General features: G+C 46.3%; 1 protein-coding gene across 1 annotated transcript in view; it reads left to right on the top strand.

The window, feature by feature from the left end:
• TRANK1 (tetratricopeptide repeat and ankyrin repeat containing 1) overlaps nucleotides 1-24,420 on the top strand; it is a 222,299-nt gene that overhangs the window by 48,663 nt on the left and 149,216 nt on the right. Inside the window, exons 3-4 of the mRNA XM_030205498.1 lie at nucleotides 7,257-7,383; nucleotides 16,438-16,594. Coding sequence (XP_030061358.1) covers nucleotides 7,257-7,383; nucleotides 16,438-16,594 — 284 coding nt within the window. The remainder of the gene's footprint in view (nucleotides 1-7,256; nucleotides 7,384-16,437; nucleotides 16,595-24,420) is intronic.

Below are 24,420 nucleotides of genomic sequence, written 5' to 3'. Positions count from 1 at the left end.
CTAGCAGCTGACATGGCATGATGAACCAGCAATGACTGAGGCATAGTGAGACCTGGAGGTTTACTAAAAAAATAAAAAAATATTCAGGGGACCACTGAATGGGTTTGGAAAACCAACACTGGAGTCGATATTGAATGGCATTCCAAAAAGCACGCACCTTAACACAAGACCACCAGAGGTGCCCCATAGTACCCCTCTGACCACAACCCCTCCAACATAGAGGCGATAAAGTTGGATGCATATGAGGCAAACGAACAGGAATCAGATACCACCTATATAGGACTTTTACAGCATTTTCAAGAAAAGGAGTAGAAATGAAAACTCGCGAAGATGCAGCTTCCAAACTTGTCCATGCATCATCACCCAATGTTAACCCCAGCTCCCGATGCCAATGCAAATGATGTTCAACAGGAGGCTGCATCTTACCACGCTGATACGCGTACAAACAAGAAATAAGACCCCGCAAATAGTTTGAATCCTCACACAAATCTTCCAAAAAAGAATCCCTCCTCATCAACAGATCCTGAATTACCCGTGATGAAAGAAAATGTTGAATCTGTACATAAGCAAACGTATCCTGTGCAGGAATCGAATAAGTATCCACTAGAGTTTCGAAAGGCACCATTTTGCCATCATCAAAAAATTGACCCAAAGTCTCCAGTCCCACAGAAAACCACTTATGAAAGGGGCCCAGCCCAAGATCTGGCGGGAAAAGAGGATTATGAATAACAGGAGAAAATTTGGAAAGACCCAAGCCAGGTTTATCAAATAATCCATCCCAATAATACAAGGTAGTCGCTATAGAGGGACATAAGGTACCACACAAAGAACGGCCGCACCGGGGTAGCCAAATCAGAAACTGCAGTGGGCATAAACCCATCAAAGCCTGCTCTATCACTATCCATCTTTTCTGCGGGTTTGCATGAAACCATTCAATAGCCGCCAAAAATTGTTGTTTTTTAAAACTTGTTCCTCACACGAAAAAAAAATTTGCACACACCAGGCCACTCCTTAAAGGAATCATTGCCACACAAACCGTTTGTAGATCTAGTGGAACTCCTAGTGGATGAGCGTTTTGGCTGCCCATACTCTCATATCTTCTCTTTCAGGGACTGATTCTCATAGACAATCCATACCAGGTTGTTTTTACAGCCTGGCTCTTGAGGGGGTGCAGTTGAGGAGGAAAGGATATCCAGAGGAGGTGATTATGACTTTGCTGCAGGTTTGGAAGCAACCTACTTCCTCAGCTTATGCTTGCGTCTGGAGAGTTTTTGAGGCCTGGTGTGCAGAAAGAGTCATGTCGCCCTTCCAGTGAACTTTACTTTGCATTCTAGCATTTTTTTTTTTTAGGAGGGTTTCAAGAAGGGTCTCGCCTACAACTCCTTGCAGATTGAGGTACCCACCTTGGCATGTTATTGTGGTCATCTGGCTCATTCCTCCTTGGCTGCATATTTCAATGTTGTCCCAGTTTTTTAAGAGAGTTAGCTACCTCAAACTCCCTTTATGCACTTCTTGCCCTTCTTGGAGCCTTAACTTGTTTTTTAAGCCTTTCAAAGGGTTCCTGTAAGCCATTGAGTAAGGCTAAAGTTAAGGACCTCACTTTGAAATACAGTGTTTCTTGAGGTGATTTCTTCAGCCAGGCACATCTCTGAGATGCAGTTCTTGTCTTGCAGAGAATCGTTCGTCTCCTTTACAGAGGCTGGGGTGTCTCTGTACTGTTCCTTCCTTTTTACCTAATTTAGTTTCTGCGCTTCACATAAATCGGTCAATGTTCTTCGCTCGTTCAAGAGGGAGGACTGCTTAGCAGAGTTCACCTCCTTGTACCTCCTGGATGTCTGTTGTGTACTGTTGCAATACCTATAGGTTTCTAATGAGTTCTGCCACTCGTGTCATTTGTGTTATTCAGAAGGCCCTAAGAGGGGTGAAGCAGTCTCTAAATCATCTGTTGCACGGGTGATTAAAGAGTCCATTTTGGCTTCTTATATTCTTTCAGGCAAGCAACTTCCAGATTCTTTGAAGGCACTCTCCACCACGGTTCTGTTGACTTCCTGGGCGAAGTCTTGGTCCTTTTCGTTGTGTGACGTTTGTCAGTCCGCTACTTGGTCCTCTGCATATGTTTTCCAGGCAGTTTTGCCTGGACATGGTGGCTAGATCAGAGGTGTCTTTTGGAGCGACATCCTTTCTGCTCCCACCCTAATTGAAGATTGCTTTGCAACATCCTAGTTGTCTGGATTCATCAGCTTGGTAAATGCATCAGATATGGTCTGGGATGGAGTTCTTCCTGCAGGATCTAGCAGCAGTTCATGTGGCTGACACTGTTGTCATACAGGCAGACTTTTTGAGCGCACTTTTCTTTTTTTAAACCCTGAAACATAGACTAGTAGATGTGACCTTTGCTGTATCAGGAGTCAGGTGGGGCATCTCTGTGAGTGGACCTCTGATCAGCCTGGTGAAATCCCAAGATGAGTAAGTTCAACCCCATTGCCTCTTGCTTTGCTTTTTTTGTGGAAGGATATGCTGGTAGAATCATGGCTTGAATCCAGTTCCTTGTGCATGTTCACCCTGGCATCTTGGACGTTACCTGGACCATTCTCTGTAGAGGGCAATAAGGGGATATGTCTCCCTAGAAAATTCCTTCCAGTTTTTTTACAACCTTGGCTTTTGAAATAATTAGGCTAGATGGGATACTTGTATTTTGCAACCTTTGTTGGCTTGAAAGAGGACCACACAGTGGACCTGTTTTAGGGCTTCGTGCCTCTGCAGATTAAGTTTATGGAGGATATAGTATTTCTCTTTGAGAGGTCCATTTCTCAATTCTTGTTCTTCTTGCATCTAGTAAGATGCAGTCTCTGGCTTGCTACAGGGGGGACAATCCTGGATGCTCCCCCACCACTCTCCAGGTCAAACATGCAAGATCTCTGTGGTAGGAGGTCTCCTCTGCTTGGACCTGATGTTAGTGTTGAAGGAGTCTGACTTCTGTTTTCCTTGAGTCTTGTAGGGTAGAGTTTTTATTTAAGTCTTGTAGCTGAAGCCAGTCTTTCATATCCTCCCACCAGACCAGTACAAATATGGGTATGCTTTGACCTGCCATCTCCTGGAGACTGAGAAACACTGAACTAATGACATTGTATGGTAGGCGACATACCCTGTGCAGTCTGCGGCTAGTTTAGTAGACCAGGTTTGAGGGAGTTAATGAAGGTTATTTAAAAAATTGGTTTCTCACCCATTGACTATTTAAAACAACAACAACAAAAAAAGAGAGATAATGAAGCAGTCCAGACTGGGTCACTGTATATAGCATGGGGTGGTAGACCTGGTTGGGCCAGGTCCCCATCTTCCCTTCCTCACCTCCATTGATGCTCCTTCAGGGGTATATGGCTGCATGTGTCTCAGTCCTCTTTTGTTACTTACAGGAGAGGGCCCTTGAGAGCCTTCCTGGGAACAAGTCTTAGATAAAAAAAGAAAAAGCACAGTCCAGTGCTGGGCAGCCTAGATGACATTTCTGAAGCTACAGCAACCGAGGAAATTTAGGCTTTGGTGGTGGTGAGGAATGTTTGATCTTGGAGCCTGTTCTTTGCCGATGGAGTTGGTAGTTTGTTTAGGTGGGGCGGCTTGGGGAGAGCGCGGCCGGTGCTGTTCAGTCTGACAGCTGCTCCTCGTGACATTTTGGCATTCGATGCTGTGTGTTTAGTCATTCCACATGAATCAGTCTTTCTCTCCTGGTTTTTCAGGAAGATAGTGGGGGTAGGGATGTGAGCCAGCTTCATCAGTTGAATGTATTGTGTTGTGCAGCCTTTCTGATGTTCTGATGCGGAGTCTAAGGTGATGGTGGTCCATTGGATTAAGAAGGTGATAGCTTCCACATACATTGTCAAGGGGCATCCTGTTCTTTCAGTGCTGAAAGTAGATTGCAAAAGAGTAAAACTAGACATTGCTACATTCTAGAAATGTCATTTAACCCTAAATAACACAAAATAACAAATAAAACAGTTCAAAAATCCATCAAACAATTTTTTAAAAGTCAACGAAAAATCATTTCATTTGATTGGTGTCTTCAGAATTCTAAGTCCTAGAAGCTCGATAAGAAAAAGATAACGATAACACTTTCTTATATTTGATCCCTGTGGTATCAGGAAAATGTAAAATTGTTTTTTTTTTTTAATGCAAGTTTCTAATATACAGAGAAAATACTAATAATTGGAGCATATACAATGCAGCCTAGCCATGTATTAATTTAAAACCTATATAGCTTAATTAAAAAAAAATCTGTGCCTCCAATGACAGCCAGTGCAATAGTGGAGAAACCCTATCAAACTTCATTTACATTGAATATCACGTGTATGATTTAATCCCCAGTTGCAAAGAGCACTTAGCTCTTGGAGAAAGTCAGTTTTTTTGACCTAGAGAAGCTGAGGCAGACAGAGGTATGCAAGGAGACCTACAGGGACATAGTAGAAGTCACACCTTCAGTCTGGCAGCCCCTGTTCTGCCTTGGAGGAGGGAGATAACCTAAAAGGAGAGCATCACCCTAATGAAGCAGGAAGTAAACCTGTAGCCACAGCCTGCCCTCCAGAGGATGCAATATCCTCTTGCACTGAAGATGTGTCTCCAGGGGCTTCTGCACAGGAAGGAAGGGTTAAGGCACCTATCATTAGGCATGTAGATAGCTGGGTGACTGGTAGACATGAGGATCACTTGGTTACTTGCCTTCCTGGTCTGAAGATGGCAGACCTCGTGCATCACCTAGATAGGGGAGGAGCTGGCTATCTTGGTATGTGTGTACCAACAACATAGGAAAATGTGGGAGGGAGGTTCTAGAAGCCAAATTTAGGTTCTTAGGTAGAAAGAGTTTGCAAGTATGTGCCTAGATTAAAACAGTCACTAATTTACACACCTACTTGCACAACCTACGTTTGGACATTTATACCTGCTCAAGGGTGGTTGTTATTATCTGCACCTGCAAGGTAGATGCAATTTCTTCTGCTTACACTAGTATTTTATAAAGACACAGGTATAACGTGGAGGGGCATAATCGAACGGGGCGCCCAAGTTTTCCAGAGGGCGTCCTCGTAGGACATCCCCGTGAAGGGGCAGGGAAACCCGTATTATCGAAAGAAGATGGGTGGCCATTATTTGTTTCGATAATACGGTCGGGGACGCCCAAATCTCCACATTTAGGTCGACCTTAGAGATGGTCGTCCCCGATTTTTCGACGATAATGGAAACCGAGGATGCCTATCTCAGAAACGACCAAATCCAAGCCCTTTGGTTGTGGGAGGAGCCAGCATTTGTAGTGCACTGGTCCCCCTGACATGCCAGGACACCAGCCGGGCACCCTAGGGGGCACTGTAGTGGAGTTCATTAATTGCTCCCAGGTGTATAGTTCCCTTATCTTGTGTGCTGAGCCCCCCAAAACCCACTCCCCACAACTGTACACCACTACCATAGCCCTTAGGGATGAAGGGGCACCTACATGTGGGTACAGTGGGTTTGTGGTGGGTTTTGGAGGGCTCACATTTACCACCTCAAGTTTAACAGGTAGGGGGAGGATGGGCCTGGGTCCACCTGCCTGAAGTGCACTGCAGTACCCACTAAAACTGCTCCAGGGACCTGCACACTGCTGTCATGGAGCTGGGTATGATATTTGAGGCTGAAAAAATATTTAAAAATTTTTTTTTAGGGTGGGAGGGGGTTAGTGACCACTGGGGGAGTAGGGGGAGGTCATCCCCGATTCCCTCCAGAGGTCATCTGGTCATTTAGGGCACATTTTTGTGGCTTGGTCGTAAAAAAAAAAAGGGACCAAGTAAAGTCGTCCAAGTGTTCGTCAGGGACGCCCTTCTTTTTTCCATTATTGGCCGAGGACACCCATGTGTTAAGCACACCCTAGTCCCACCTTCGCTACGCTTCCAACACGCCCCCGGGAACTTTGGTCGTCCCTGCGACGGAAAGCAGTTGAGGGCGCCCAAAATCGGCTTTCGATTATGCCAATTTGGGGGACCCTGGGAGAAGGTCGCCCATCTCCCGATTTGTGTCAAAAGATAGGCGCCCTTCTCTTTCGAAAATGAGCCCAATAGTGTCCAATAGGTTACTTGTTAATAAAATTACTATGTGTTACAAGACTTAGAGCCTGCATTCTTCAGATGACCCCCAACCAACCTGAAACACCGAGCTTTACTGCTAAGTAGAATGGGCAAAAGTTACCTATCTACTGTGCAACATTGGTAGATATTTATTCTTAATGACTCCTGGCTGTTTTTGCTAAAAAAAAAGGGGTTTCCACTAGAGTGGAGGTGTGTGAAGATTTATGCAATCAGTGCTTCTTATTCTTAATCTTACTTTTCTGCATATTCTTGTAGTTATTCTTTCATGTTGAAAATGGGGTATATATTTGTAGATCAATAAATAAGGCCCTACTGTAATGCATTTTGAGTTTTATTTTTTTTTAGACAGTAGAATATGAAAAATGTACAAGGGTGTAAAGACTATTACAAGACTCTAAGGGCCCTGTTTACTAAGGTGCGTTAGGGTTTTTAACGGGTCTACAATGAATGTGCATGCAAATCATGTAGGCGCCCATAGGGATATTGTACGTGTGTACATGGTTAACACACGTACATGGTTAATGTGCATTAAAAACGCTAGTGCACCTATAACGCGGATTAGTAAACAGGGCCTTAAAACAGGAATTCTTAACCCAGTCCTCAGGACACTCCAAGTAAGTTTGTATTTTCAAGATATCCACAGTGAGCGTGCATGAGATAAATTTGCATGCTCTGTCTCTATTGTATGCAAATCTGTCTCATGCACATTCACTGTAGGTATCCTGAAAATCTGACAGGCTTAGTGTGTCCTGAGGACTAGGCTGAGAACCAATGCATTAAAATGTGCCTGCATAGGCTAGTGTTTCCTAACCCTTTCCTGGACACACATCTAACCAGGGCAGTCTTCAGGATTGCCACAGTGAATATGTATGAGAGAGATTTGTATACCTGGAGACTTTGTGCATGCAAATCTTTGTCAAGCCTATGCATTTCAGGTGTCCTGAAAACCAGATTAGTTAGGTGTGACTCCAGAACAGGTTTGGAAACCAGAGATGTAGGTAATATATATTTGTAAGTTTAAATATTGGTGTCTATTCTTGTTTCTTTACATCCCAGGTTTGTCCTAATGTACATTGCTCTCATTGATGAATTTATATTTCCTGACAATTTTAAATTTCTTAAATTATTGAAACACATTATTTTGTATTTTTGCAGTGATGCACATAAAGACTTGGCCGTGCTGTTCTGCAACAGATCAAATGCTTTTTACAATCTTGACCAATGGCTAGAAGCATATTATGCTGCACTGGATAGCATCCACTATGATCATTCATATTTCAAGGTACCTGTGGCCTAACCTGTAATGCTGTGCTCTGTAAATATTTCAAGAGAATAGAATACTTTGCCTGGCTCTTCATTGGTCAGTAGCAATGCCATGTTTGTGCAATAAAGGTTCAGACCAACTAAAGAATGGTTAAAGATAGTAAACAATTTATTACTATAACATTGGAACACTTGAGAGGATTATAAACTTGTGCCCGACATGGCCACATTTCGCCCTCCGTTAGGGCTGCATGAGGAGCAACCCCCCCCCCCCCCCCGTTAAATAGATAATGTATTAATAAAATAATATTAGTAAAAACCACATATATAAAAATAATAAATATATAAAAACTTGTTATAGAAGGGCATCGCTTACAATTTGAGATAATGTAGAACAAATTCAAAACTTAATTAAAAAAACTATAAATAATAAAAATGAGTGTAAAATATAGCATCCTAATAACTTAAAACATAATAATCTTCTCTTAATAGTACAATACTACATATATGTGCTAATTTTCAAAGCACATATGTAACTTTGTAAGCCTATGTGCTTCGAAAATGATCATCATAAAAGCAAAACATCAATAGTGTGTACTATATAAATACATGGAAATTGTACAGAGCTGTAAAAACTGATTAAACTGAAAACTGCATCCCACCATAACCATGTAGATCCAAAAAGAAGTGTATTTAAAAAAAAAAAAAAAAGCATATGTACCTTGAATGATGTCTGCAATTGGAGTTACTACTAATATAGTGCTATAAAAGGATAATACCATTGTTAGAAATTGGCAGCATCTCTAAAAATCCATGTAATTTTAATTCTATTGGCTATTTCTAACAATGGTTCTCCCACACTGGACACGATTGTAGTTAAAACCGACCTTGAATTGAAGCACACACTGTTAACCACAAGAGAGGTCGCATGACCATGAATATGTTTCAATCAACTTTTAAATTCCACTTTTCCATCCTGGGCTCAAAGCGAATGTGTTAAAAATGTTATAGGCATTGATTGATTTGAATTTCCGTCCAGAAGGGGATGAGATACACATTGGGATTCTTGTATATATGAAAATGATGATGTGCTTCATGGGTAAAAGTTATAAAATATATAATTATTTCCTTTAGACTACTTAAGTAATCTTACATCTTGATCTGATTTCTTAATATTGAAGTCCATAATTTGTTGAAACTTATTAGTTTATTATATGTTTGATTAAGTGTGATTTCTAATTTGTGTATTATCACTCATAAATGTGAAATTATGTTTGTTAAAAAGTTAATTAAAGTGATTATAACAAAAAAGAAAATGATGAAATCAGTGTGACTTTGCTAAATTTATGAGAAACTATATAGATTCATTCTAGACATTTGGCTTAGATGAACCGCATCAAAATTACACACTTTTACTGTTTTGGAATGCTAAAAATATTATAAAAAATAAAAGAACCAACCAAACAAAAAAACTCTGAATGTCACTTCTGCATTTCGAACTGTCATGCATTTCACTGAGGTTTTTGCAGTCTAGTGATGCACAAAGGCAGAAAACCTCATTAAAGCCAGTTCGGACTGCTAACTAGTGACTGTCAATAAAAACCACTTAAGAGCATAATAATATGATGAAAATCTGTTTATTAAAACATATTAATAAAACAAACCAATAAAATCCCCCATACAATAGAGCAGCAACCCCAAACCACCTTCCAAGCAGCCATAGAGCAAGTTAAATAAGAGAACAAATGTATTCTAGAAATAAACATTGGGTCAGTGCCTTGCTCTTCAAACCCTAAACCACTATCAAAAAGAGTCAGTTAACCCCCCCTCCCCTAACCTCCCTTCCCCACCAAGAGCTGGCAGATAAGAAATAAAACAGCACTCACTGGGTAATAGTGAAACGATTCAGTACTTGGCTATGTGTCATGGGAAATACCTGTTGTAAATAAGCACCCCAAACCGATAAAAATCGCTGTTGCCGTTTAGGTGACAAATGTGCTCCAAAGGATTCCCAGGTTGTTAAGGTATGACGTTTATTTCTCCAGTACCAAATGCAGGGTGGATAATCCAACAGCCAGTGTTTAAGAATGCATTTCTTCCCCAGAATACAGGATTTGAGAACAAATAGTTTGTCCCCTCTGCCCTCCAGACCCCACTCCCTAGTGGAACCAGAAAGGACCCCAAGAAGGGAAACCCAATACTGAAAATAAGTATTGAAAAATGGTTCTCCAGAACTGTGCAATTTGAGTACACTGCCAGATACCATGGAAAAAAGAGTTAACGTCCTACCTTGCATTTCAAACAACTGGGGGTGTCTGCACATCCCACTAAATAAGCTCCTGCTTTGGGAAAAATAAGCTCCTACAAATAGTATGGCATGACACTCCTGGAACTGTGCGCTGTGGACACGTCTAGGAATCTCACAAACAAAGTCGGCCACATTCACTGATCAGCGTTCTACCAATGTCCGCAAAATCCTCAAATTCTTCTTATTCAAACAAACCCTCACAAAGAACAACCGTATCTCAAACAATTATTTATTACCTGAATTGGTTATTACTCTATTTACCATTAACTCTTTCTTTGCTTCATGTTCAATTTCTCATTCATAATAGATTTTCTAAATGTTAAACATCCATAGCTATCCCAGTATGTTTATGATACTGAATTCTTACAACAAATTACTTTCTTATGCATTATTCTTTGTTATGTATCCTATACTGTTTATTGTAAGCCACATTGAACTCAAACTTGTTTGGGATAATGTGAGATATAAATGTCACAAATGAATAAATAAATTAATGTTCTTTACGCCTGTTTTCTCTAATTCAAGTGATTGTTATGTTTTGCTTGGATTGTATGCTAATATTTCACTATATTTGCCAAACATATACTTTCCGTTAACCCCATTAGTTTTGCGTTTACCACAAACTGTATATTCTTCTTACAACTTTGTAATTTATTTATATTGTTACTTTCCTTGTCATCAAGCAGATGAAGCCATTACGTATGGGTTGTGTCTATCAACCAGCAGGGGGAGATAGAGAGCACTCAACTTTTCACAGTGCCTCATGGCCAGCCAGCTCCACTGTCTCTTCAGTATTCTCTATCTCCCCAAGCAGGGTGGCTGCAGCTTCTTCGAGCTCCATCAAAAATCTGCCTGGGGGTGGCTCCTGGCTTGCCAGTTGTTAGCTGGGGTGTTAGAGGCTATAGCAGCTTCACTTTGAAGGCACATAGGTCAGCCCTTTCCCTGCCTTACCCATGCCCCCGTGGATGTGGACATATTAGCTTGCTTTTCCCTGTCCTTTCCCACTCAGTGGATGCAGGCACATTGGTTCGCCTTTCCCTGCCTTTCCCACTCATCTGAGCCTCCGGAGTCTTCAATACCTCTGCTTTCCTCACAGCGTTAAAAAAAAAAAAAAGTCGTGTCGCATTTTTAAACGCAGAGATGCTGGAACAGAGGTTTTTGACCTGATTTTCAGCAGGATCGTAGTTGTACGCTAGATCCTTTGAGGTAAGAGTGTTTTCCAACTCCTCCGGGGTGGGCCCGCGATCGGGGCGATTTTGGCGCGAAACCGCCATTTTGGATTTTCCCGCTGTTTTCGGCGATGGCTGCAGCGAATGTAAAGCGCTGTTCCCGGTGTGGAGGAGTGGCCTAGTGGTTAGGGTGGTGGACTTTGGTCCTGGGGAACTGAGGAACTGAGGTTGATTCCCGGCACAGGCAGCTCCTTGTGACTCTGGGCAAGTCACTTAACCCTCCATTGCCTGCCGCATTGAGCCTGCCATGAGTGGGAAAGCGCGGGGTACAAATGTAACAAAACAAAAAATCAGCAGCAGGGCTCTGTAAATCGTGCTGTACAAGTGTAAGAGCCGGCCCGAGCATGGCGAGCGATGATTCTTCCCGCTCAGAGCTGGCAGCGGACGCCATTTTGAATTCTCCGCATGGCGCAGCCTCCGTAGAGACGGAGAGCCCTGAGCCCGTGGGGGGGGGGGGGGACCTCGAATTGAGGCTATTCAGGGAGCGGCTAGCCCCGGACGGGATCTGGGTGCCCAGGGCGAGTTTTTCTCCCCTGATGTTTTTGTTGTTATTGCTTAAAGCATACATGATGAAAAGAGCTCTTCCTCAAGGGTCGTCTGAGGCCCCTTCTATTGTCTCCCCCCCCCCCCCCCCCCCCCCCCGGTGGATTCTGGCCTGGGACTGCCCGCTGAGGCTATTTTCCCTGATAATTGGCATAAAGAAAAGCGTAGAAGGGCTAATTCCCCTTCAGATTGTGGTGCACCTCCCCCCCCCCCCCCCCGTGGTCGGGCTGTGAGGATTCGGAGAGTTCTGGCAGGCCTTCGTGGTGTGAGGAGCCAGAGTCAGGTGCAGAATTACCACAGGATCTGGATGATCCCTCCGCGGTGAGGATTTTCCACCGTGATGAGCTGCCAGCGCTTATTTCAGATGCCCTACAGGTCCTTTCTATTGAAGAGCCTGACAGTGGCACGGCCTCCTCTGTGAATCCTAGGGTGGCTAGTACCAAAAAGCCTGCTCGAGCCTTTCCTTTGCATGACTCCATCCAAGAGCTTATTTCGGCTCAGTGGGCTGACCCCAAGGGACCTTTGAAAGATTCCAGGGCTATGGGGCAATTATACCCTCTGCGTGAGGAGTATTTGGCTCGCTTTGCAATGCCTAAAGTAGATGCCCTAGTCACTGCGGTGACAAAGAGAACTACCCACCCTGTGGAAGGAGGAGTTGCCCTGAAGGATATACAAGACCGTAGGCTGGAAGCAGCACTTAAACGGTCCTTCGAAATTGCAGGTCTTACTGTTCGGGCGTCTGCATGCAGTTGTTATGCTGCTAGAGTCTGCCTGGCGTGGTTGCAGCAGGCAGTGGAACAGCCCGGAGATGGAGCGGAGCCCTTCTTGGATGTGGCTCCGCGGCTGGAGTCGGCCTTGTCCTTTTTGGCTGATGCCCTTTATGATATTGTCAGAGCTTCGGCTAAACAAATGGCAGTAGCAGTGGTGGCTCGCCGTCTTATTTGACTACGACATTGGGCAGCGGACATGGCCTCTAAGCAAAGGTTGGTGAAGTTGCCCTTTCAAGGCCTTCTCCTATTTGGTGAGGAGTTGGAGAAAATTGTGAAGGGCCTGGGAGATCCTAAACCCCAGCGCTTGCCCGAAGATAGGCCGAGGCCTTCCTCCAAGGGCCAGGCGGTCCACTCCTCTTATAGACCTGGCTTCCTTGAAGCTAGAAGGTACCGCCCGGGGCGTTCTGCTGGGTTCACTTCTCGTGCCCGTTTTTCAGCAGAGGAACTCCTTTCGCTCGGACAAGCGTTCCGCAGCCACCGGCTCTAGGCCTGGAGTTCAGGGGCGACCTTCTCAATGATGGTGAGCCGGCCCCCTCCTCGCTTCCTGTCATCGGAGGACGTCTTTCCCTCTTTGCCGAGGAGTGGGCCAATATTTCCTCAGATCAGTGGGTTCTGGACCTGATCAGAGATGGCTACAGAATAGAATTCAACGCCCCAGTAAGAGACGTGTTTGTGGAGTCCCGATGCGGTTCTGCCGCCAAACGGGCAGCGGTAGAGGAGACTTTGCAAGGTCTGATTCAGTTAGGGGCCGTGTCCCCGGTGCCTCCCGTCGAACACGGCTATGGCCGATGCTCCATCTACTTTGTGGTGCCGCGAAAAGGTGGGTCTTTTCGCCCTATTCTGGACTTAAAAGAATTAAACAAGTCCTTGAGAGTGCGGCATTTCCACATGGAAACCCTGCGCTCCGTCATTTCTGCAGTACAGCCAGGAGAGTTTCTCACGTCTCTAGACCTGAAAGAAGCTTACTTGCACATACCAATTTGGCCCCCGCACCAGAAGTTTCTGAGGTTTGCGGTGTTGGGAAAACATTTCCAGTTCCGGGCCTTGCCTTTTGGCCTCGCCACAGCTCCCCGAACCTTTTCGAAGGTAATGGTGGTAGTAGCTGCTTTGCTCAGGCGAGAAGGTATCAGGGTTCACCCGTACCTAGACGACTGGCTCATCAGAGCAGACTCTGTAACAGAGAGCTATCAAGCTACAGCCAGAGTGGTGTCAGTACTTCAATCTCTAGGCTGGGTCGTCAATATGGCCAAAAGTCACCTGACCCCCTCGCAATCTCTAGAATATTTGGGGGCCAGGTTCGACACAGACTCGGGCTATGTATACCTACCCGAGCTAAGGCGGTGCAAGCTTCAGAATCAGGTCCGTCTGCTCCTGAGGATGCCCCGCCCGCGAGCTTGGGACATTGTCCAGCTGCCGGGATCGATGACAGCCACATAGGAAGTGGTGCCCTGGGCGAGAGCGCACCTGAGACCTCTACAGTATTCCCTACTTCAAAGATGGTCTCCAGTTTCTCAGGATTATCAATGCAGACTTTCTTGGCTCCCTGCGGCCCGACTCAGCATGGAGTGGTGGCTCTCAGACAGCATGCTGCGGCGAGGAATGCCGCTGGCGTTCCCCGATTGGTGTCTAGTGGTGACAGATGCCAGCCTGAAGGGCTGGGGCGTACATTGCAAGGGGAAGTATGCCCAGGGTCTATGGACACCCAAGGAATCTGAGTGGTCCATCAACCGCCTGGAGTTGAAAGCGGTGTTTCAGGAGCTTCTGGCCTTTCAAGTGACCCTGGAAGGATTGGCTGTCAGAGTGATGTCGGACAACACGACAGCAGTGGCCTACATAAATCGACAAGGCGGCACTCAGTGCAGAGCACTGGCCGCGTAGGCCGAACAGATTTGCAACTGGCCTGAGCTGCATCTTCAGTTTCTGTCGGCAGCTCACATTGCAGGTCAGAGCAACGTATATGCCGATTATCTAAGCAGGCATCAGATCGATCCAGCAGAATGGGAACTAGCAGACGAAGTATTCCTGCAGATATGTGCCAAATGGGGCAAGCCCGTGATGGATCTTAAGGCGACAAGTTCAAATGCCAAAGTCCCGTGCTTCTTCAGCAGACGGAGAGATCATCGCTCGGCAGGGTTGGATGCCTTGACTTAGCCCTGGCCTCCGGGCCTTCTATATGTGTTCCCTCCGTGGCCCTTGATAGGGCGCGTGCTCCTGCGGATTCGGCTGCACCCAGGAGAAGTGGTCCTCATCGCCCCGGATTGGCCCAGGAGGCCTTGGTATGCGGACCTCCGACAGATGCTAGTGGAGGCTCCCCTTCCTTTACCTCTGGTACCAAACCTGTTGTCACAGGGCCTGGTAGCCATGGAGGACGCCTGCCGCTTTGGTCTTGTGGCATGGCGATTGAGAGGGCGCAATTGAGGGACAAAGGCTATTCAAACACAGTCATTTCCACTCTCCTGCAGACCCGCAAGCGTTCCACTTCCGTGGCTTATGCCAGGATTTGGCACCAGTTTGAGTCTTGGTGTGCTTCAAAAGCGATCACACCCATGCGGGCTCCTGTCTCGCCGATTCTGGACTTTTTGCAGGATGGTGTACAAATAGGCTTGGCCTATAATTCCCTGCGGGTGCAAGTGGTAAGGTTGAAGGCGTGTCTTTAGCTGCTCAACCAGATGTGGCACGGTTTCTTAGTGGGGTGCTTCGGCTCCGGCCTTCCGTACGAGCACCCTGTCCAGCTTGGAACCTGAGGCTAGTTTTGAAGGTCCTGCAGGCTTCTCCTTTTGAGCCGCTTCGGCGAGCATCGGAGAAAGATTTGACACTAAAGGCCGATTTTCTTGTGGTCATTACTTCAGCGAGACGGGTGTCAGAGCTCCAGGCGCTGTCCTGTAGAGACCCATTTCTGCAATTCTCAGAGTCCGGGGTCACGGTTCGGACCGTGCCTTCCTTCATGCCTAAGGTGGTTTCAGTGTTTCACCTAAACCAGCCTATTTTCTTGCCCTCCTTTGATAAGGAGGAGTTTCCAGAATCTTTTGGGCAGTTGCACCTGTTGGATGTGTGCAGGACTCTGCTGCAGTATCTGCGAGTTACTATTTCTTTCAGGATCTATGATCATCTGTTTGTTTTGCTATCAGGCCCTCGCAGAGGGTCTCCAGCGTCTAAAGCCACTATTGCCCGCTGGCTCAAAGAAACTATCTTTTCAGCTTATCTGCTTGCCGGCCGGTCTCCGCCTGTAGCCTTTAAGGCGCATTCTACTAGAGCGATTTCTTCCTCTTGGGCTGAAACTGGAGCACTCTCTCGTCAAGAGATATGCAGTGCAGCAACATGGGCTTCTAAGCTCTCTTTTGCCCGACATTACAGGCTGGATGTGGCTGCTAGGAGGGATGCGTGTTTTGGAGCACAAGTGCTAGCGCGTGGTGTCCCACCCTATATAGGGATTGCTTTGTTACATCCCATACGTAATGGCTTCATCTGCTTGATGACAAGGAAGGGAAAATTAGGTTCTTACCTTGGTAATTTTCTTTCCTTTAGTCATTGCAGATGAAGCCATGAGCCCTCCCTGTATGATTGTCTGTATGCTGTGAATCTGTTTCAGGTTCTGTTCTTGTTTCCTGAAGTTCCTTCCTTGGGAGAAAGTTGGAAAACAGTCTTCAGGATTCATGTTCACTCAAAGGAGGATGAGTCCATTCCCTCCAGTTTATTTTTTGGAGGATGAGTTTATTCCCTCCAGGAGGTTGCGTGTATCCCCTCCAGTTATACAATAAGGAGGACGAGTTTATTCCCTCCAGGAGAATGTGTTCATTCCCTCCTTTTGAGTTCATGCCCTTGTTAAGGGGCCATCGTTCGCTGTGAGGAAATTTCATGTTATTCCCATTGCGGTTTGCCATACTGCTTTGGAGGCTTCAAATACTGAAGAGGCAGTGGAGCTAGGTGGCCATGAGGCACTGTGAAAAGTTGAGTGCTCTCTATCTCCCCCTGCTGGTTGATGGACACAACCCATACGTAATGGCTTCATCTGCTATGACTAAAGGAAAGAAAATTACCAAGGTAAGAACCTAATTTTCCCATGTAAGCCGCATTGAGCCTGCCATGTGTGGGAAAGTGTGGGGTACAAATGTAATAAATAATCAATAAATATAAAGTTTTAAAAAATTGCTTAAAGGAATATTTAGAGTAAGATGATTGACAAATATTGTGTCTGTAAATGCATTTTTTTTTTTTTGTTACAGGGCTATTACAGGGCTGGGCATTCTCTTCTAAAGCTGAACGAGAGGCTCAGAGCACTTGACATGTTCCATAAGGGTCTGGATCTTCTTTTTGGCTCCTCAGACCGATTGCAGATTGCAGAATTCATCATTGGCATCTTCCTCAGTGTCACCATTAATGGTAAGCGGACTTGTGGCTGGGCTTGCTTCCCATGGAATCCCTGTGTGTGCTGCACATATTGAGTTACTCCTGGGCATCTTCCCCCCCCCCCCCCCCCACCCCCAACCTTGTTAAAAGTGATACCTTTGCTGACGGAGATGCTGAAGCCCCACCAGACAAAGAGATTCTCTGCCCATTCCACCCTCCTCTCCCCCTTTGTTCTGCCTCAGGAGTGCGTAAGTTGGTAGCGTGCTTTCAGCTGCCGTTATCACTGCTGACATTGGTGGCTGGAAGCATGCCATCAACTTCTTCATTCCTGAGACAGCATGAGAAGGGATGGGGGACTCGGGCAGTGGATTTCTTCAGCTGGTGGGGCTTTAGCATCCCTGCCAGTCATTCAATGGGTGCTTCAGTTTTGGAGGGGGTCTCTTTGTGTTTGTGGGGGTCCAGGTCCCCCAAGGCCCTGCCCCCCCCCCCCCCCCCCCCCCCAGTGGCCTATACCACTGGTTGCTGCACCAGGTTTATTCATCAAGATTCTCCTCATGTTCTGCCACTTTGCCCACTGGCTTCATTTCTCTTTTGTAAAATTTATACCCACACTGTGTTCTACACCTAAGTCTGGCCTGCAAATTATAAGTGTGCTGTCTAGCGAGGGAGAGAGACATTATTGTTAAAAAGAGCACTGTAAAATCATAGTCATAAAAATTGGCAGGGAAGGAAGGGGATAGCAGGGAACTAATTCTCTGATGTAGGCTCATAAGAAATGAGGGAACACAACTTTTTGTCTTGTTTTATTTTAAAGGTGATATACTGGTGCAGTGCCTGAAAATTACATTTCGCGACCTCCTGCTGGGAGATGTTAGGACAGGACTTGAGGTCCTAAAAATCCCATTCCCTGGGGGGGGAGGGGTAGAGGAGGCACGATGGCTGTCACGAAACGCCTAGCCACCTGCCTGGGTTACCCCATGGCCACTTAGAGGGTCTATCCCCAGGACAGCTCGGGTCTGCCTGCATCTGCCACTCGTGCTCTACACTACCACAATCCTCCTACCGACTGGGTCACAACCGTCTCTGGACGAGTCTTCCGCTCCCAAGTTATCCCCAGTGATTTCTAGGTTATTGGAGTCATACTACCAGTGGTCCCACAGTTCCCAAAAAGCATTCACAGACCCAATACACAAATCACCAGGATTCTTCCAGACTAACAGGGTGAACAAACAACTGTTTGTTCTCTTAAAAAAATATTGTACAGTGGAACAAAATATAGCAATCGGCAAACACTAACAGGTAACTGAAATATGGATGAATTATAACACTAACTAAACACTTGCATACTTCCTAGAACGTACCAGGGGAGATCAGGGCATGTTATCTGTTCACAGAGCTTCAGCAAAGGGATCTCGCTTTCCTTCTCCTGGGCCGAAACTGAAGAAACAGCCAGCATCTGCTGGGTAATTTCAAACTCCAGGCCAATCAGAGCCCAGAACAGTCAAGTTTCAAATAAAAAGTGGATGTATCACTACAGGCACGTCCTATTATCTGTGTGCCAACTAAAAGAAAGAGAAGTCAGTCCTGTGTAACAGCTTTAAGCATAAACATGTACCATCTGCTAGCCAAACAGCAGAAATACATTTCAGACATATTTAAGACAGGAAAATATCCAATACATTTTACAGGATTAAAACACAGTTTCTAAACGGTAATGGAATTCAAACATGCGTGGGATAAACATAAAGGAAGCCTGTTCCAAGGGAATGGATCCTCAGAAGCTTAGCTGAGATCAGGTGGCAGAGCTGGTGGTGGGAGGCGAGGATATTGCTGGGCAGACTTATACGGTCTGTCCCAGAGCCGGTGGTTGGGAGGCGAGGATATTGCTGGGCAGACTTATACGGTCTGTCCCAGAGCCGGTGGTTGGGAGGCAGGGATAGTGCTGGGCAGACTTATACGGTCTGTGCCCTGAAAATGACAGATACAAATCAAGGTAAGGTATACACAAAAAGTAGCACATATGAGTTTATCTTGTTGGGCGGACTGGGTGGACCATGCTGGTCTTTTTCTGCCGTCATCTACTATGTTACTATGTTCACAATGGCCCATTAAGCTCATGTTAATATAGAAACAGATACTTTGAAAAATAGCTTAAAATGTGGCATGTTACTTGGAGGATATATAATAAAGCATGTAGCTTAATAATAGAGTGGGATTCTAGTCTTGGCTGCAAAATTCAACCCTGGGTGCAAAATTTACATTACATTACCGTAAAGTTATATTCCCCTCACACCTAAATTAGGTTCGGAGTGGATTACATTCAAGAATGTAATCAGTTCAATAAACTGGGAGTTTACAAAGCGAGGAAGAAAACTACAGTCGTTGAACAGTTTAAACTAAAACACAGATTTCTAAATAAGTTGCCTGCAACAGTAAAGTTGAGACCCCTAGTTCTGTATGCCGCCTTCTCTTCCTAGCCATCCCAGTGCTGCTCACTAAAATCATCTTCCCCTCACCCCCTCCGAACTAACCCAGATATACAGGAAATGTCAGAAAGCAACATGAGACCTGAACCCTCCTCCCCACTTCACCTTCTGTCTTCCCTACCAGCCTTTCTACTGAAGAAAAGGGAAATACAGGATTTATAGTTAGTAGAGAATGAGTGGTATCAGTGTGATTTGATATATTATCTATACATTTTGGGCCCTGTATTCAAAACGATTTAAACGGCAAGGAGAAGCTCCTAGCCATTGAAATAGCCTGTCCAGAGTTAACCAAGCATTTTCAGTGTTACTTAACTGGATAGTGCTGCTGAAAATGCCCGGTTAGCACTGCAGCTGAAACCGGCTATTTTGGGGGTGTTCCAGGGACGGAATCAACACTTAGCCAGTTGTACTGATATCCAGAACTATTTATTTATTTTATTATTTATGTAGATTTTGCTCACACCTTTTTCAGTAGTAGCTCATGGTGCGTTACATTCAGGTACTCTGGATATTTCTCTGTACCTGAGGCAATGGAGGGTTAAGTGATTTGCCCAAGATCACACGGAGCAGCAGTGGGATTTGAACCGGCCACCTCTGGATTTCAAGACCGGTGCTCTAACCACTAGGCATCTCCTCCACTCCAATCAGTAGGCCACTCCTCCACTAGTTAAGATAACCACATAAATAGGACTGCATAAAATGCAGTCCTATTTTTACACGGTTATTCATAACTGGTTAAGTGCCGAATATTGCACTTAGCCAGCTATGTTTTAGCCGGCTCCCTATACCCAGAAATTCACGGCCTGGCATTGACTTTCTGGGTTTACTACCAGCAGCAGTCAGCAAAACGCTGATCGCCGCTGGCTGAATGTTGGACACTTTGTCTAATCTGGAGTTGCACAGCTAAGCGGGTAGAGGTATTAAAAAGGTTATGGGGTGGATGGGGGAAGGACAGGGGGATGGGATGTGACAGTAGGGTCGGTGGGGATTTCTGTTTTCTTTGCCGTCTTCATACTTGGTTTGTTATTGGATTGGTTTGGCTTTAATTTCCTTGCATAAGAAATTTAGAGTGTAAAGCATTTTGAGCTTTGTGGCAATGCTTGGTTACGTTACACTGAGTTGTTAAGGTGCCAGACACTCTTTTTATATAGATGGGAAGGCAGAAACATTTTTCTAAGTTATTTACATTAGTTAACGAGTTCTCGATACATGTAGTAAAAATAAAGTTTCAAAAGAAAAGTACGTTAGGGGCCTGTTTACTGAAGTGCTGTAAGACATTGCTGTATGAATTAGCATGTAGTGACAGTTAACGCCACAAACCCATATTCTAATTTGCATGGTAACTGCTTGCTGTGGAAGGGGATGGGAAAGAGGTGGATAATCGGCATGGAGAGAGAGAGAGAGATCTTAAGCCTTGCAACTAATGCCCAGATGCTCAGTACTCCAGTGCTGTATGAAACAGCGTTGGAAAATGCCACAACAACAGCACTGAGAAATTATTTCCTCACGTTCGATGCTAATAGTACGCAAATGATATGCATGCTGTTAGTTTTGAGCATGAGGAAGTAAAGCGGGAAGATAGTGCCTCGTGCGTACACTGAAGAGTTATGTTTCATGCGCAGCTCTTCAGCACATGCCCAGTGCCAGGAAGAGGAAGACGTGCCGACAGCATCAAGAAAGGTAATGAGTTCTGATCGTGGGAGAAAGTTTCAACACCCATTTCAGATGCCTAATTATTTGGGGCTCAGTACCATAATTATGCTCACACAACCACAATCAAAGCAAAAAAAGGCGATTCCTTGCCCAGAAGGAGGATGAACACCCCCATCACGATTGCCGAAACGAGGGTGGATCTCTTCTCCCTGTCCTGGGCTGGCTTGCCGGGTTACCTATTGCCAGGTCTGAGCTGGCATAAGGTTCCCACGGTGGCGCTTTTCTTTCAGCATCAGGTTGAATTGCTAATTACCTTCTTAAAATGTAATTTGCGTGCTGCTTGTGCTATCCTCTGGTGCAGTTGATGTTCCCCGCGATAGAGGCTTCCGAGCATTCCACGGTTGCAAATGTGGGCGCTAGTCTGGTACTGATGGCCTTTAGCACCTGCATTTGCTTTTCAGCATCAGGCCTTAAGTGAACTGTAAAAGATTCTACTACCATACAACAAGTAAGGGGAAAGGAACAGGGATTAGATCATAATATTACCTGACTGAGATTTATATTCACTGTCCCAAGGAAGTTCCAGTAACTGTGTGTCCATAGCATATGCAGGATACTGTGCTCCTCAGTTCTTACTGATATGACAAATTCTGGTCTATACCTCTGGAACTGGTGATGTAGAACCAGTTCTAACTGAGGACACTGGCTTCCTGTCCAGTAACACAGCAGGATGTTAGAATCTTACAACTCACTGGGAAACAGACTTTCCAAGCCTCAGTTTGAATTAAAGTTTTAAAGGAGTGTCTGAGGAAATCAAGAAGGTACAAGTCACCTAATCCTCCCCCCTTCCATTTTACCACAGTAATATTTTACTTTTTATACTATGTTTTCCAGGCAAAATAAAAGCAGTATTAAAATGAGAAGGGTGAGTGGAGAAGGGGAATTAATCTGTGACAGAGAAGAGGGGAAAGAAAGAAAAGAGATGTCGGTCGTATGAGAGAGGGAAAGGGGAAAATGTTTGTTTATGCAGAATAAAAGGAGTTCAGATGAGAGGAAGGGAAAGAGAAAGGAGTGAGATAGATGAAGGAAGGAAGGGGAAAACCAAGCGGGCAAGTCAAAAGAAAAGAGAGTAGATATGAAAGAGAAAAAAAAAGAAAGTAGAAGTATGTTATTCTGGTTAGCCTCAGTTCAACACCACTATGCTTTCTTTTGAAAGGTGCCAATTTTGTTCTCTCCATGCCCTCTGAATCACAAGCTTTCAGAAGTGCAAAAACTCCAGTGTCCTGTGAAGGACCTATCTCCACACAAAGTTTGGTGCAGCTAGGACCAGCAGCTTCAAAGTTTATAAGGGAGAGGACATACACACACAAACAAACTGCATGACACACAGACAAGTCTAAAAATGAACTGATAGACAAGAGGAGGTTAGTACAACAAATCTCTCTCTATAAAATGCACCTCCAACGTTCTAATGAAGCCGGAAGGCAGCTTGAACTGGAAGATGTATTTGTGTAGATCGCTTTTTCCCCATGAGTGTGTGCCCCGCCCTCGCGTCACAACGTGATAACGTTGAGGGCGGAGCACTGACACCGAATCGGATCGCCCAAGCCCCTACCCCCCCCCCCGCCCCTCGGGCACATTAACCCTCTCGCCACCTGCAGCCGCCAATACTAACGCTGTCCGGCCGCTGCTGCTTCTCCTGTTGAGCAGCAGCGGCCGGTAGAACAAGAAAAAAGCAAAAAAAAAAAAAGATTTTAAACCTGAAACGCACGTCTGTAGACAGCCATCTGGCATTGGCTGTCGTCTCTGCAGCCGCTCCTCCTCTCCCCTGCACGTCACTGCCCCTGGAGGAAGACCCTGGAGGAGCACAGCAACGTCAGAGGGGAGAGGAGGAGCGGCTGCAGAGACAACAGCCAATGCCAGATGGCTGTCTACGGAGCCGTGTTTCAGGTTTAAAATCTTTTTTTTTTTTGCTTTTTTCTTGTTGTGCCGCTGCTGCTCAACAGGAGAAGCAGCAGCGGCCAGACAGCGTTAGTATTGGCGGCTGCGGGTGGCGAGGGGGTTGATGTGCCCGAGGGGGGGTAGGGGCTTGGGTGATGCGCCAGGGCAGAGGGGCTTGGGTGATGCGCCGAGGGGGGGGCAGGAGGGGAGGGTCGATATGGGTGGCTGGAGGGGGGAGGGGAGGGTTGCTGGACATGGGTGGCTGCAGGGGGAGAGGAGGGTCGCTGGACATGGATGGCTGCAGTGGGGGCAGGGAAGAGGGAGGTGGGGAGGGGTCCTGAGACCAGATGGGTGGCTGCAGGGGAGACAGAAGGGACGCTGTGGGGGGGCAGGGGGAGAGGAGGGTCGCTGGATATGGGTGGCTGCAGGGGGGGGCAGGGGAGAGAGGTGGGTCGCTGGACATGGGTGGCTACAGGGGGGAAAGGAGAGGAGGGTCGTTGGACATGGGTGGCTGCAGGGGGACAGGGGACAGGAGAGTCGCTGGACATGGGTAGCTGCAGGGGGAGAGGAGGGTTGCTGGATATGGGTGGCTGCAGGGGGGGGCAGGGGAGAGAGGAGGGCCACTGCACATGCGTGGCTGCAGGGGGAGAGGAGGGTTGGTGGGGAGGGGGTCCCGAGACCAGATTGGTGGCTGCAGGGGGGGCAGGGGAGACAGGAGGGACGCTGCAGGGGGAGAGGAGGGTTGGTGGACATTGGTGGCTGCAGGGGGAGAGGAGGGTTTCTGGACATGGGTGGCTGCAGGGGGGGCAGGGGAGCGAGGAGGGATGCTGCACATGCGGGGCTGCAGGGGGAGAGGAGGGTTTCTGGTCATGGGTGGCTGCAGGGGGGGGCAGGGGAGCGAGGAGGGATGCTGCACATGTGGGGCTGCAGGGGGAGAGGAGGGTTGGTGGACATGGGTGGCTGCAGGGGGGGCAGGGGGAGAGGAGGGTTTCTGGACATGGGTGGCTGCAGGGGGGGGCAGGGGAGCGAGGAGGGATGCTGCACATGCGGGGCTGCAGGGGGAGAGGAGGGTCGCTGGACATGGGTAGCTGCAGGGGGGACGGGGAAGAGGAGGGTCGCTGCACATGGGTGGGTGTGAGGGGGGGTCCTCAGACCACTCACTCACTCACTCTCTGTCTCTCACATACACTCTCTCTGACACACTCTCTATATAACACTCTTTCTGTCACACACACACAGTCTCTATCTCTTTGTCCCCCTCTCGCTCACAAACAGTCTCTGTCTCTTTGTCCCTTTCTTTCTCACACACACACTCTCTCTCTCTCTCTCTCTCACACAAACACACACACACTCATTCTCTCTCTGACACACACACTCCATCTCTCACACACACTCTTTCTGAAACATACACTCTGAGGAAAGCCTTGCTAGCGTCCGTTTCATTTCTGACAGAAACGGGCCTTTTTTACTAGTGTTTAGATAAAGCTTAGAAAGTGTTTGTGTTCTTTCATTTTGAATTTGCTACACCATTTTGACTAGTTGGTGCACAAAATTTCTATTTCTCTAAACCAGTGTTTCCCAAGTCCGATCCTGGAGTACCCCTTGCCAGTCAGGTTTTCAGGATATCCACAATGAACATGTATGAACTTTATTATATGCAAATCTCTTCGTGCATATTCATTGTGGATATCCTGAAAACCTGACTGGCAAGGAGTACTCCAGGCCTGGACTAGGAAATCCTGTTCTAAACATTTGGGATAGAGGAAGGGTCCATGGCAA

Source organism: Microcaecilia unicolor, chromosome 1, assembly GCF_901765095.1.
Source record: "Microcaecilia unicolor chromosome 1, aMicUni1.1, whole genome shotgun sequence".
In the NCBI taxonomy this organism is placed as follows: Eukaryota; Metazoa; Chordata; class Amphibia; order Gymnophiona; family Siphonopidae; genus Microcaecilia; species Microcaecilia unicolor.
Note: the sequence above shows the minus strand (reverse complement) of the source record. Positions and strands in the feature narration are given on the sequence as shown.